The sequence below is a fragment of the Rhyacophila brunnea genome, unplaced genomic scaffold, assembly GCF_057557595.1.
Source record: "Rhyacophila brunnea isolate RB1 unplaced genomic scaffold, BYU_Rbru_1.0 scaffold_4, whole genome shotgun sequence".
Lineage (NCBI taxonomy): Eukaryota > Metazoa > Arthropoda > Insecta > Trichoptera > Rhyacophilidae > Rhyacophila > Rhyacophila brunnea.
This window is the reverse complement of record NW_028233068.1, coordinates 9,537,587-9,553,001: the sequence shown is the minus strand read 5'-3', so window position 1 is coordinate 9,553,001 and position 15,415 is coordinate 9,537,587. Positions and strand designations below refer to the sequence as shown.

The window sequence follows — 15,415 nt, the reverse complement described above, 5'->3', positions numbered from 1 at the left end:
TACGGTGAACTGTATATGTACAAGTTTCCGGACACGGTGGTTTACACCACATATTTGGGTCTTTTTAAAAAGCTCATGCTTTTAGCTTACGTGAGATGGGCGGACCAAATTGAGAGTCGCATGGAATTTTTCCTACCAGATGAGATCACACACGGAGGATTGATTCATGAAACTATTATCAACTCACTGCGATAATGAAGACAATTAATTATCACTATGACATCACACAACAATAGTAATAATTTTGTATTGATTACTTTGTTTTACCACCAATGGTGTTTTATAATACGATTGGAGTATCTCCTTTAGTATTTTAAATAATTCAAGTTTACTGCCAACTGAATGAGTTATACAAATCGATTAATTTTTTTATTCATTCCTGAATAATGCAAATACCATACAAAGTAAATAAATAAATGGTAAAATGAGTCGTACAGTATCAAAGGTAAAGAGAAAATGACGAAAAACGTTTTGTTGGGATTTTTAGTGTTATAATAGCATGAAATATGTTTCTACATTTAGAAATTAGAAATTCAATTCAAATTCGACAGTTCTACTTTTGTTTCCAAAGTATTGAACAGTTCTAATTCTGATACCAAGCCCTATTTTCCATCACAATTTTATACCACACAGATATGATTTTGATTCGAATATTATATTGCTAGTCGTACATTTTGGTCAAAAGTTTGATTTGGCATACTTGGTTAAATTTCGATATATTTGCGACTATACGACTCAAATAAAACTGGATTTAAAATCTGCATGCGAAAGAAAAAATGAGTTGAGTATGTAAGATTATCCATATTACTTGATACACATTTTATGAATAAATGAGAAACTGGATAAATCGAATCAACATCTCTGAATTACTCAATTTCACACAAAAATGTAAAAGTTTACATACCTCTACTTCGTCGGGACCTCATAACTGACAATCGTGACTCGTGACCCTGATGATTTGGCCATCTGACAGCCGTCTCCATCGCTTTCGACATTCAGCAGCACTCAGGGTCTACGTCAATGTGAAACCTGTGCCACTTTTGATTTGGTCTGTTTATCTCTGGAGGCAGCTCTTTCTCATCCGTTCCAATCTTTGATATTGCCCAATATCACGAGTTTTTCCTGGTTTTTTAACAGGCAAACCTGTGTTAAATGTGAAGTTCACTGATTATGGTTTACACATCAGATTCTCAGCATCCGTCTCCAGCATTACAACTCAGAAGCGTTTAGCCTCTGCCTTTCTTTTGCCTTTAGTGTCCAAGTCTCAGAGGCATACACATATCAGAAAGAAGAGAGATCTTACTATACTCATTTTAGTCGTTTTTGGTAATATTTTTGCCCTTCCAAATTGGTTGCAGTAATTACGTCATAACATTTTTTGACATTGCTTTTCTCCTTTTGATAACAGCTCGCATCCACCTTTTTCAGATACTCTCGACTCAAAATAAATATTCCATATAAAATGATTTTGACTCTCCTGAAGGGTATTGATTTTAGAATTATCTCCCTTGATTTTGATTTTGACATGCACATTGTGAAGTGCCGTATTCTGCAATGCCAGGTTGCAGAAGAGTCCATCCCCAGTCACCATGGGATCATGGCATAGAAAAAGAAGAATCTATTAAAAAAAAACCAGTGTTCTCCATACTTACCATTCTATTACATATCTGGATGATTTGCAACTTATAATGTGACTAATTTTATTTTCAATTCTAAGAATGGTTTCCCACGGATGATTCATGTTTCTGATACTGAGCATGATAGCGCCTGTACACGTGCATGGATTTACTTGCATCAATAGTGTGTATTTTAAACTATCGCAATAATAACTGTTTACATGTAAAAATACTGACTCTCTCCAATCTCATTCTTCAAGAGTAAGCGAGACTTGATGTCGTCTTTGTATGGTACTATTTGACAGGTTGTGAAAATCGGTTAACGTCAAAATGAGTAGTTAGTTTTTTTTACCAGCAGGTTCACCACTATCCTTCTACTGCGCAGGCACAGATATCGCATACTTCAAATGTCATCAGCATGAAAATTTAAAGCTTCTGAACTTTTTTGATCTATGCATGGTATCTTACAATTTGCACGATATTACGTATTTACACATGCATTTTTTTTTGTTATGGCCGCGATAATACGTACTGTCAGCAGTAAATCTGTGCAAAATCCATATAAACGGAGTATGAGTATCTCCGTGTTAAGGGTTCCATTTGTTTCACTAGCATAAGCTCTGTATTCATAGTACTTGTATCGGATACGCGAATCTTACGTGTGGAACTGCCCGGAAGTGTTATTCCTAAAATTAAATGTGCAACTTTTGTAAAACTGATGCAGCAGCTGACATAGATTATTGCAGTATCTTGAATCCACTTAGATCGGGCTTGTCCAACATGTGTCAAAAGTGAGATGGATTTATGCTGATCGCACCATAGACTGGTGGAATTGAGCAGTGAAAATGTAAAAAGCATGCGATATAATATGATTTCATTGAGATTTTAAAAAGGGAAAGCATTAATCATTCCTAATTAATCGTGAGAAGCCCGTGTGACTTTGTCGTATCACTTGATTTGAATTGCAGCACTTGTGGCAAGAGTGAACGAAAGAAGATATGAATTCTCACGCTTTAAACTGGGGCGTACTTTCCTAGTTCTCCTTACCGTTGCACAGTAGGCTCTTTGCACGGTAGATTTAGTAATTTGACGATGAATGAAAAATGAAGTATTTCTTTGTGATGGTGAAGTGTTGTTTAGTTTCTAATGCCTCAGTGTCCTTAGCCAAATATAATACGTTTGTCCAAGTTGAAGACTATGGTAGATCGCTGCCAGTTTTAATATTGGATAGTAGATCACAGCCTTCTTGAATTTGACAATTATCGACAGATTCTAATCAGGTGATCAACTTTGTATCGGTCAGTACAAAATGATAGTTACATATAAAGTGATACAACTATTTCTTTTTCTTTCTACGCAAATCTTATGTGGGTGGGAGAGAATGAACAGCAATTGCCATGACGTTTGTTTATTATTATTAAACTTGTTCCTCACTACATTTTAGTTAGTGCAATGTACCCACATATATCATTGGCTTATTAATGGGATAGATTTAGAAGAATCAAATGATAACAATCATTAATAATAATTATAAACATGCAGATTTGTCATTGAGTGCATGTGAGATTTTATTGATATTTTTAAATCATAGCAATTTATCACGAAGCATACCTTATTTCGCACTTTGGGTCAACAGAAATGGTAACCCGACAAAACAGAACAGTGTCACCGTTGTGCATATCTTGTATTTTCCCAAATTTAATCATTTAAATGGTTTTACTGGAAATGGTGCTAACCTATGGTAAATCTAGCAGCTGCATAATTGCCAAAATGTCGGTTTTGTAAAAAATTGTGTATTGGTCTAATAAACAGTTGATGATTTCACTTAAAAATTGAAAAATATTACTTAAATATTTACTTATATATCGTGGGTATTCTGCGAATAAGCATTAAGTCAAAAATACTAGTTTTGAGATAATCGAGTTTGAAAGTTTGGACGGTCTTAACTTGTTTTATACATATAAAAGGCAAATTCCTTTCTGCGATATTGCTTTGAGTATGACTTAGTGCAGTTTCGCACGCAGAATTTTGTGAATATAGCCTGAGAATGAGAGAAGCAAATGCACTAAGTCCCTTTAGTGCCTTTTCTCTGAATTGATGTATGTCTTTTTGACTTATAACATAAATTATCTTCGCCAGTTTTATAGATATGACTGTGTGTTTTTGTAGACTATAGAGCGTACTCTTAATAAGATTACCTCATCATTAAGTCAAAACAGCAAAAATTTGACTTAGTGCTTTTTCGCAGAATACCCACGATATTTACTTATATATATTTCGTTTAAGTTTTATAAGTAGGTATTTAATTAATAAATAGATATGACAAAAATGAATGTTTTATTTTTCCTCTGACTGTTCTGTTTTAAACACTTTTTAAGTTAAATATTTTTTTGTGCCATAACTTATCATGATGTTATCAAAATATTTCTGATAGTGTATCAAAATATGTACAATCAAATTCAATAAGAGTAAATCAACTTTATTTACCTGGATATAAGACGTGTACAGTAGGTTGATTTAAATTTTAAAGAATGCTTACCCGGATATGTTATAATGTGTGTTTGCGGTGGGTCGTAATTGTATAAAAGTGATTCAAAGAATGCTTACTTGACGTGGATATGCAATATTCTCTCGTTTAATCTTCCTTATTGGAAGATAGTCTGGGTAAATATTCAATACCGTGTCGCATGGGAGAACATCTGACGTAGAACTCGAGTTAAGTGATTTTCGAAACGATTTTATTGAATTACGACCCACTCTAACTGTGATGTAAATGTCTGTTTAATATTTTATACTATTATAATAAAACCATTCCTCTAATAATTTGCTAAAAAAAATTAAATATGTGGCAAGGGTTACATGTAAATTGTACGTAAAAAATTTCAGTGACACAGTTCGCAGTGAGCTTTCTTATCAGAAAGAGATGACCGTATACCATACGGTCTCCAATTTTACTATATTCAATATGAACATTAATTCAATTTTCGTAGCTGATTTTGGTAAAATTCATGAATTCAAGAATGAAGACCTATCCTAATCTAACAAATAAATAATTCAGTATATCGGCTATTTTCAAAATTTGTTCGCTGCTGGCTTCCTGTAAAGTGTAAACCGACAAGAACCGTGTTTTATTTAGACATGAATATTATGTCAGTACTATACAACCCAGAGATGTTGGATGGTCTTTAATATACGGCCATATATTTCCGATACAACATTTCACGGTGAAGTGTGATACAGCGAACTGCATACGTACAAGTTTCCAGACACGATGTAGCAAGAGCTGTGTTTATTGGCTTTATCCCATGACAGACAAATCCTAATGGAATAGGTAGAATGTATAATATGATGATTGCCGCCACGATGGCCGAGCGGCTTGTGCGTTAGCTTATAATATCGTGAGTCCCAAATTTGAATCCTGGGTCTGACAAATTCACATATTGTTTTTCAATTTGTGTTTGAAGTTAGGAACCAATCGAGTGCTTAAAGTCAGACAACGTTATCTACAAAAAAGTGTTTTTTTTTTTTTTTTTTGAGATAACAATATTTTACATTTACGGCTACATGATAGTCAAACAACGTTATGTCAATCTTTTCTAATTTCTTATTAAATCGTCAGTAAAGTTTAACGCTAACTACATAAGTTACCCTTGTTTTCATATTTTTTAAAAACTATCCCTATAAATTTTAACATCATCATAAGCAAGATAAATGTACAATACACAATAAATTATAAAATATTAACATTAGGTTTTAAATAAACATTTCCCTTGTTGAGTTACAAGAATCTAAAATAACGATTTTTGGCTCTCCTGTAAAGTTGCACTTTTGTAGATAGTGTTGTTTGACACTAAGCCCTCGCAATAGGTTGAGCAAGTGGCTAACATCCATTTCTCGTAAAAATAAAATCTGTTCCACTCTGTGATCCTATTAGGATCAGACATGGTCAAAATAAGAATGATTAGTGATTTTTCTTCTTTTTCCCACTATAACAGGCCATGAGACTCAATGACAGTAGTACGAAATAATCACCGAAACATCAAGACTTTGAGACAATCACATAGACATTTTGTGGCCCCACTAGGAATTGAATCTGGAGCCCCTGGATGAGAAAAGAAGCCATTGCTTTGCACACCAGACTACGATGGTTGCTTACTTACTACTAATCGAGACCGTTATAATATGACATGTGTAGTGCCATTCTTGATTGATAGATTGTTAGATATTGCTATATGGTGCACCGTGTCATACATGTAACTCATCTTTGTCGACGGTGTGACCTCGATGATTGTATCATAATCCAGATGATTTGGCGTTAAACAATTTTTTTACGGCTTGGTTAACCCCCCTTGGCATTCAGCGTCACAGCCTGTCAGTGGAAAATCAATGGTACTCTTGATTTTGTCTCTCTGTCTGGTTTAGCCGGCTCGCATAATATCTTAATTCGTCTCGACTGCAGCATGTTGAATATGTCGATATAATTTTGTTGGCATTTACAAAACATAATAACATGAAACATAATACGTCGCACTTCGTCATTCATTTTCGCGTCCTCGCAAGGCCTTGCCTATATCCACAGAAAGTTGCATGTTGTGTTCAGTTTTGATTTATGATTTATCCCAGTCTAGACGATTTTCAATGTGCGACTGGGCTTACAATTACCTACAACGCCATGCATTATACTCATTGTTATGATTATTTGTTACAGATGCCGTTCTTCATTCCCCTCGAGTGATGGTGTTCCAATGAAGCGGCGCAAACTCCTTGCTTGGAGGCCCGCCTCAGGCCCTGACGCTTAGGGCCACTTTCACATTTAACCGGTGCACCGACAGACCGATAAATTACCGTCTTCATTCGAAGGCGGTCTCTCGAACGGGAGTTTGTGGTGGATATTTGACCTACAAAAAACGATATTGTTTGTGTTATAATCGAAGTTCTTCTACCGATAATCAATTCTGCGAGGCCTCAAACGATAAACGTACTCGCCGATAAATCGTGTTAATATATTGTTCAAGTGATACTTAATTAACTAGCAAAATAAGGCTTGTGTGTGATATACTGTTGATATTTTTCAAATATTACAAACTCTAACCAATAAATTGTCCCTGTTATTTTAGTTTTTGTGAAGTGGCGTGTATTCGTTGCAATTGACGTACGTTTTAAAGTTGAATGTTAAGTTAAAGCGCGACAGGATGTCCTTTTTCAATAATTTGAAGAAGGTCCTGCACCTTGGCGGCGGGGGCCATGACGCCAAGAAGAAGAGGGTCTTCAACAACATCAGGATGGACTGCAGTCCTGATGAATACTGGGAGATGATTGGCGAGCTCGGCGATGGAGCCTTTGGAAAGGTTTGTTTCTTTCACTTATCAAAGCCATACTTTCACATATTGTATGTTGTCCTATTAAACACAGGTGTCCCTCACTATAAGGTAGACGTCCGTCTCGTCACGACCGTGATGGGTATTTAGCTGACTTTCTATGTACAATATTTATGTATGCTTACAAGGTAAAACACTTGCCATTATTTTTGTGTTCCCTGACAGAGATGGAGCCTATGCATAAAAGTGAAGCTGAATAAGCACTCCATGGCAACTAATTTTTATACAAACTTCGAAGAATCAGAAAGGCATTCATTGTGTGTTGTGAAGAAAAATGGCGCTTATGACTGACTGAAATTTGTTTCAGTAATTTGATAGGTAACTACAGAAGATTTCATCTGGAAAAAGAAGGTTTTTTTCAACATCTTTAGACCATACACTATCTAAAAACACATTGTCATTCAGACACATTCTAGTGCTAATTCTGTTTTCTCAGAAATTAAGAAGTTATCTATCATAATATAAATTTTTAGTGAGTTTTATTTATCGACACCTATAATAATATCTAAAGCGTCAATTACATTGAGCTTTTTTATGAGCTGATTATTGGCAAATTTATAATCTGCCTGTAAATTCGCCCAGTGTAATCATCGAATAAGCTAATAAGCAGGTTGTAAACACTCCACCTAGAAAAGTTGAAAGCCGGTCAACTTTTCACACTACACGCCGGCGTGTGGGCTTACTGCGTCTGCGCAGTAGAGCGATGGTGGTGGAAAAACGAACTACTCATTTTGAAATTTACATTTTTGACGTTTAATGGAAACATTGTTATGGAGCGTAGCGACCTCCCGGTAAAAAAACGAACTACGTTCCGTCAAAATCGCTCGCTGGCTTGTGGCTTATCAGCGAATGGAAAGTTTTGTGTGTAATCATGAAGTCGCAGTAGCTGAACCGCCCGCTTTTAAATTCGCCAATAAGCAGCTCGTAAAAAAGCTCAATGTAATTGACGCTTAAGGGGGGACATGCTCGTCGAAGGTCAAAATTGAGTTTTTATTGTATTTTCAAACCATGATCCTGGACACTCCTTAAACGTTGTAGATAATCTATTTATATAATTTTGAAACCTTATTATCCTTTATAGTTATTTTACACATTTGATGACTGCATGAAGTATTTTTGTTACATAAAATAGTATTCTTTTAAACCTCTCGCTCTAATGTTTTAGAATATAGTCATATTTCGGTACAGAACTGTGCAGTGGTGTTAAGATTTTTTACATTTATTAATTTTTAAACGCATTTATAAAACCATTAGTATAATTTATTACGAGATAATTTTTGTAAAATATTCACGATAAAAAATTATAGTGATAATCTCTGTGATCCCAAATTTGACAAGAATTAGGCATTTTATTATTCAAAAAATCGGCAAGATTAACACATTTGAAGATGATTCTAAAGATACTTATTATAAGCTATGTTTTTGACCATTCAAGTGTGATAAAAATCTTATGAATAATGATTGCTTTATAATAATTATTGACCTAAGAATAAGGTAGTGTTTTTTTGAAATACGCCATTTCTTTTGTCATTCCCTAGTGGTTAAGCTACAACATACGGCCGTAGCCATAAATTGACAAACTATAATTGAAGTAGGGAGTAAAATTATGTTAACGCGCGTGTTTGAACATGTACCTAACCGATTTTTTTTTTATTTTTTTTTTAAACGGTTCATGTTCAAACACGCGCGTCAATATCATTTTACTCCCTACTTCAATTATAGTTTGTCAATTTATGGCTACGGCCGTATGTTGTAGCTTAACCACTGGGGAATGACAAAAGAAATGGCGTATTTCAAAAAAACACTACCTTATTCTTAGGTCAATAATTATTATAAAGCAATCATTATTCATAAGATGTTTATCACACTTGAATGGTCAAAAACATAGCTTATAATAAATATCTTTAGAATCATCTTCAAATGTGTTAATCTTGCCGATTTTTTGAATAATAAAATGCCTAATTCTTGTCAAATTTGGGATCACAGAGATTATCAATATAATTTGTTATCGTGAATATTTTACAAAAATTATCTCGTAATAAATTATGCTAATGGTTTTATAAATGCGTTTAAAAATTAATAAATATAAAAAATCTTAACACCACTGCACAGTTATGTACCGAAATATGACTATATTCTAAAACATTAGAGCGAGAGGTTTAAAAGAATACTATTTTATGTAACAAAAATACTTTATGCAGTCATCAAATGTTTAAAATAACTATAAAGGATAATAAGGCTTCAAAATTATATAAATAGATTATCTACAACGTTTAAGGAGTGTCCAGGATCATGGTTTGAAAATACAATAAAAACTCAATTTTGACCTTCGACGAGCATGTCCCCCCTTAATGTAGAAATGTATATCCGTGGATGGTTTTGTATCAATCATGCATGAGTACCATATTCGGATTAATTTACTTGAAATCAAATTAAATGAAACAATATGTCAGTCATTTTCTGTAGGTATATCTCTCTATTGAAAGATTATCACATATTATTTACTCACTCTGGAGAGATGGGACAAAGATAAAAAGTGGTTTAAACCTTCGCCTTTATCATTTAAATGATAACATTGATAACGCAGAGATCAAACTAGATTGCTTGGTGATTTTAGTTAGTCAATTAGGACTGAAGCATCTTTTGTTAACTTCAATAAGTACTAGTTTTTATCACAATTCGATTTGGGTCTTGGGTTTCTCCAAAACCCTAACCATAGTGGTCGCTTTCCATTTCAGTACCACAATTATACGGCATTCATTGGTAGCAGTACATAGCCGGCAGATTTTTGGAATGCCTCAATTTGAACAAAAATTTCTAATGCCATTATTAAGGGTATACTTCAGCTGGGGCACGGTCTAAAACGATCGTGACTACGCGACGCGAAGATTGTGCAAATGACGCGTGTAGAATAAAACATAATTTGTCATAAAAAGTCAACATGCGTCCATTTAATGTTATGTTTATTGTTCTATTACTAATAATAAAAATATATTCATTTACATGTTCTCTTTTCCAAGTAAATGGGTAACGTTTTTTACTCATCTTTACACGATTTAAGAATTAATTCCCCCGTCGCCATCACAAAACAAATTGACGTGTTCACAGCTCGACTTTCGCTCTCCGATTGCCAGTCAGTCCAAAATTTCGTCGCACCTATAGTTGAATATTATTAGCCGTTTCACTGAAGTACCGTCTTAATGTTTTTTGAGTTATTTCACTATTGAACTATGGTATTGAGATGTGGAAGATAACAGTGTGAAATTTTCTATAAATGAATCTGGAGTTCAAAATGACTTACAACTAATTTTATGGTCATACCCCATTTACACATGCATGGATCTACTGTTGACAGTAATTATTATCGCGGCCATGACAAGAAAATGTACGGGTAAACATGTATTATCCTGCAGTTGCAAGCTTGCATGCATGAATCAAAAAAGTTTAGTAGCTTCTGAATTTTCAGGTGACAGTAGGGATTTTTTCGATCTGCGCCAGTGCAGTAGAACAATAGTGGCGAACTTGCCGGCAAAAAAACGAACTATACTCATTTTGAGGTTAACCGATTTTCACTACTTGTCAAATAGTACCATAAAATGACAACATAGCGTCTCACCTACTTTTGAAGAATGAGATTGGAGAGACGGTCTGCACTTTTACGTTTAAACAGTGTTATTGTCACGATAGTTTAAAATACGCACTATTGCTGCCAGTAAATCCATGCAAGTGCATTAGTTTAAGGCGATGTCTTTACCTACCAGAGGCACCCAGCGGAAAAAATACGAAGCTTGCAATTTGAAACATTTTTTTGATAGTTTACTTTCAACTGTGTTTGTTAATAAATATGTACATGAAAACATTAAAAAGAAAAATATTTTTTATTTCAAGTCAAAGATAAACTTACAATTTATTGTAAAAAATGTAATTAAATGTCGTTATCGTTAAACTATTATTATATTATTGCATATATTTTATGGTCATGTTTATTATTAAAATTTAGTTTATTAAGGTGACGCATCAGTGAAACGCCAAATAATTTTCAACTGTACGCGCGACGAAATTTTGTACTCGCTTCGCATTCATTGAGAGAACGTCGACTCGGATATACGTCACTTTGCTGCGTGATGGCGACGGGCCAATTAATTCTAAAATCGTGTAAAGATGACTAAAAACGTTACCCATTTACTTTAAAAAGAAAACATGTCTATGAATATATTATTATTGTTACTAATAGAATAATAAACAGAACATAAAATGGACGTATGTTGGATTTATATGAGAAATAATATTTCGTTTGACAGGCGTCTTTTGCACCCGCGACCCGCAATCCGCACATCGCCTAGCAACGATCTTTTTAGACCGTGCCTCAACTAATGCATGGCCTTAAGTTTTCTAAGCATTGTCTAAGAGATTTTTGACTAATTTATAGTTTTGTTATTTTTCATATTTATTTTAAAAAACATCGATTTTTATAAAAATATAAATGTGTATAACTTGAAATCCTTTTTATTTCTATCAAATTTTATTTAGGTATGGTCCCAATATTGAAGCTCGATTTGATATAAATAAAAAGGTTTTAATAAAAGGTTTATTTAATTTACTGGCAACATTCAACTTATTTTAGTATAATTAAACCAGAATTGTGGAGTTATTTAAACAAAAAACGACTCCAAATCCGACCCCAACCCATCTAACAAGTTAAAGAAAGATTAACAACAATGATGTTTAAATTTTCAGGTATACAAAGCACAGGGCAGGGCGAGTGGGAGACTGGCAGCGGCCAAGATGTGCCTGCTGGAGGGAGAAGACGATCTGGCCGACTTCATGATCGAGATCGACATCCTCAGCGAATGCAAGCATCCCAACGTTGTCGAGCTTCACGAGGCCTTCTTTATTGACCAGAAGCTATGGGTGAGTTTCACACACCTTAACATTACGCTATTGAAATCGGCGACTTAGCGGCGGTAATAAAACCAAGCGATGTGTTTAATAGGAACGTCTTAGTTGGCTAACTTAACATTGACATTTCTGTATGTGGCCATAAACTGGTAAACTCGTCGTTGTAAACTGATCTATATGCAGCAATTCAGACCAGAAAGTTTTACTAAAAAATATAATCATCGGAGTATGAATAGGCCCAGAAAGGTAAAAATACGAATTTACTTAACTTTGTTGACCGCGGAGCATTTAATTACTATTTGATTACCGCATTTAAATAACATGCTAATTATATCGAATGGCCAATTAATTAGTGTACAGGTGTACCGTCCGCGTTGAAAGGATTAATAGGTATTAAAAAAATTATTTGAATTGTATTTAAGTATTTTTCTTTTAGCCTAAAAACTTAACATAATATAAACTATGTTATGTGTCCGATTTTATAATGACCACGATATGGTAACCGTAGGAAAAGCATACGTATCTATAATATGCTGATGGAGTCATCATAATTACTGATGCCGATGACACGTCAAAGTGTATGAATTTCTCACTGAACTCTCTCCGGTCGTGAGACAGTGGATCTAAAGAATATGTGCAAAGTTTTTTTTCTCCAATTCCGTCCAATTCCAAAAGGCCAAGTGTCAATTGTCAATTTACATGGCGGTTAATAACTCCTACTTATGATGTCTGTCCGTAGTTACTCATAATAAGTGATCAGCTGTTATTGCTTTACCGTCTTATCATTATCATATTATCAACGAGCGTTGCTGGATAATGAATGATGTCCTCGAACATTCCCTCAAATATGCAGATCTATGTCAAAAGTGTTTAGTGTCGTAAAGTAATAAATTATTGTTTTCGTCTTCTTCCTCTTTTTGTGTCTGAGATGCGCATAAATTTTTCAGGTCTACATCTTGGGTACTGTTATGGTCATGTCGTTGACTTTCAATATGTCATTGATGGTATAGCATATTTAAAATGAAACGTGGTAAAATACTTTGTATTGGAAGATCAATTCTTATAGAGGTCGTAATATTATTATGAACTTTTTGTATGGCAAAGTATTTATTATGATTAAATTGATAACTATAGAAATATTAGCAGCATTGTTTGTAAATAAAAAGGGAAACTGGTCACGTGGTGTCAACATCTTTCATTGGTTACTTATGTACATTTTAGTTGCAATTTTATAGGTTCACAAACGTTCGCCAGCGTGTATCGTATAAATATGAAACCGTGTTTGGTCAAGAACATGCAACTTTTTCAAAATGCATTTGATCCAGTACAAGGAGCCAATGGGTTGGGCGAATGGCTAATAACTATTCCTCTTAAAAATTTAGGATCGAACATTTTTTTTATGGTGGTTCATTGTTTAAAAACTTTTTTTTTAGAGAAAAGACATTTTGATGTCAGTACGACCCTGACAAATAAATCTCTGAACAGGTGTGATTTTTAGTAGAAATGAATCTGTTATGCAAAATGGCGTGCAGCTACCTAGTCCCTTTTCTAACTTCATTTTCACATAATATATAAATGCTCAATCAAATTCACAGGATTTTTATGTTTGGATTTTTATAAACATATATATATATCTTTTATAGACATATTACCCTGAGATTCGATAGTTTTGGCACGAAACAAGACATAAGCCGTAGGTGGCGCCGGACGAGAGAAATAAATGCAATTTTATGAAAACACAGTTGAAAATAGCAATTGTCTGAGTAATCAATCACATTAGCCCTGCTTAATTCCTGCAAGTTCAAAATCGTATCTATGTATTTTATTCATGGTTCTGTGCCAAAGCGAACTAGTCCGCGGATATCGCCGGGCATACAGTGCCGGCCATACAAAAAACGCAGACTTATTCGCCCTGTCTTTGAAGACAGAATGCCAGTCTCTGGCGTTTGTTTTGAATAATTTAAAATTTGGAAGAATACTGGTCCAATAATGAGACATGATTGGTGATAAACTTTCAATATATTTAAAAAAAGAAAGGGTTATTTTGCTAAAAAATTCGCGGCCTTGCCGCCATACAAAACCTCCTGGCACTTAATGGGTATATATAGTTTCACTATGCAGTATTTTTTTGAATTGTATTCAGTATTAAAAATAATGTAGGTCATCTCGTGTTTCTCTTAAATGAATTAAATGTTTGTATTGTTGCATTCTTGCCAAATTGTCATTACTAAATACATAATATATTGGTTCTATGTAGGATAACAATGTTCTATTCAAACAGTCCTATCTGTAGTACATAGTGTGATCTAATACATTGCACTAAAATGTAGGCATGAAATATTACGCAGGAAGTGGTTTGTGGGAAACCGAAATATTTTCCTTATCTGTGCGTCTGCCTCCTACGTTAGTATTTTGATAGCGTAAGATTTTATTATTAGAGTGTGCGCAAATATTAACATTGACGAGCAAACAGCACAGCTGGCTGACTCACCTTTACTGCCGAATATTATTATTTCTCTTCCTTTCCTCTCCAATCTTTGTTGGTTTAACTCATTAGTAGAGACAACTTAAAAATATCCACTAGTCAAATTATTCGAATGTCATGTTGGTGTTGCCAGACTGAAGTCTAGATCTTATCATTGCAAGCTTCAATGTTTTATCTTCAGTACCATGATGGCACATGGTTATATCTGACTGGAACACTATTTTACATGATAATAACAATAAAGTTAAGCTTTCAGATCAATTGGGCAAAACGTTAAATCAAAATTTAAAGTATTTCATGTTGAAAATGTAATTGTAGTTTGTATGTAATTGACATATTATTTTTCATCTAATTTTATGGTTACATATAAATTGTATGTAAAACATTTCACCATAGCACAGTTCGCTGTGAGCTTTCTATCGAAAAGCGATGACCGTATACATGACCGTATACTATGTATACGGTCTCCAATTTTATTAGATTCAATTATGAATATTAATTCAATTTTCATGGCCAATTTTGGCAAAATTCATGAATTCAAGAATGAAAACCTAACCTAACCTAACAAATAATCCAGTATATCAGCTATTTTCAAAATTTGTTTGCCGCTGGCTTCCTGTAAACCGACAGGAACCGTGTTTTATTTAGACATGAATTTTATATGACCCAAAGAGGTTGGACGGTCTTTAATATACGACCATATATTTCCGATATAACATTTCACGGTGTAGTGTGATACAGCGAACTGCATATGCACAAATTTCTGGACACGAATTATATAGAGGTTTTCTTTTTGCATTTTCAAATCTTTCCTCTCTCTTCCAAATTTATCGGTGTATAGATGAATCTCTTCTGTAATCAAAACCGCCTTCAGCTGTGTCCTTTTGACCCATCAAAGAATATACTTACTATACCATTTGAAACATTTCTCAGAAAGAAAACTATATATCATTTGCCGTCACTGTGCTGACTTCTTTAATGTGTACACTTCTTGCTATCCATCATGCCTTTAATGGTGTCAAAAATGGCAGTCCGGA

At 34.2% G+C, this 15,415-nt stretch overlaps 2 protein-coding genes across 3 annotated transcripts in view; one reads left to right on the top strand and one right to left on the bottom strand.

The window, feature by feature from the left end:
• The window catches only part of LOC147066824 (polyprenol dehydrogenase-like), a 656,880-nt gene that overhangs the window by 201,540 nt on the left and 439,925 nt on the right, over positions 1–15,415 (bottom strand). The window lies entirely within an intron of this gene.
• Positions 1–15,415, top strand: part of Slik (Sterile20-like kinase) — a 65,943-nt gene that overhangs the window by 5,189 nt on the left and 45,339 nt on the right. For both annotated transcript variants that reach the window (XM_085953626.1, XM_085953625.1), the window contains exons 2-3: positions 6,325–6,964; positions 11,732–11,905. In XM_085953626.1, coding sequence (XP_085809752.1) covers positions 6,809–6,964; positions 11,732–11,905 — 330 coding nt within the window. In that variant the 5' untranslated portion in view covers positions 6,325–6,808. The remainder of the gene's footprint in view (positions 1–6,324; positions 6,965–11,731; positions 11,906–15,415) is intronic.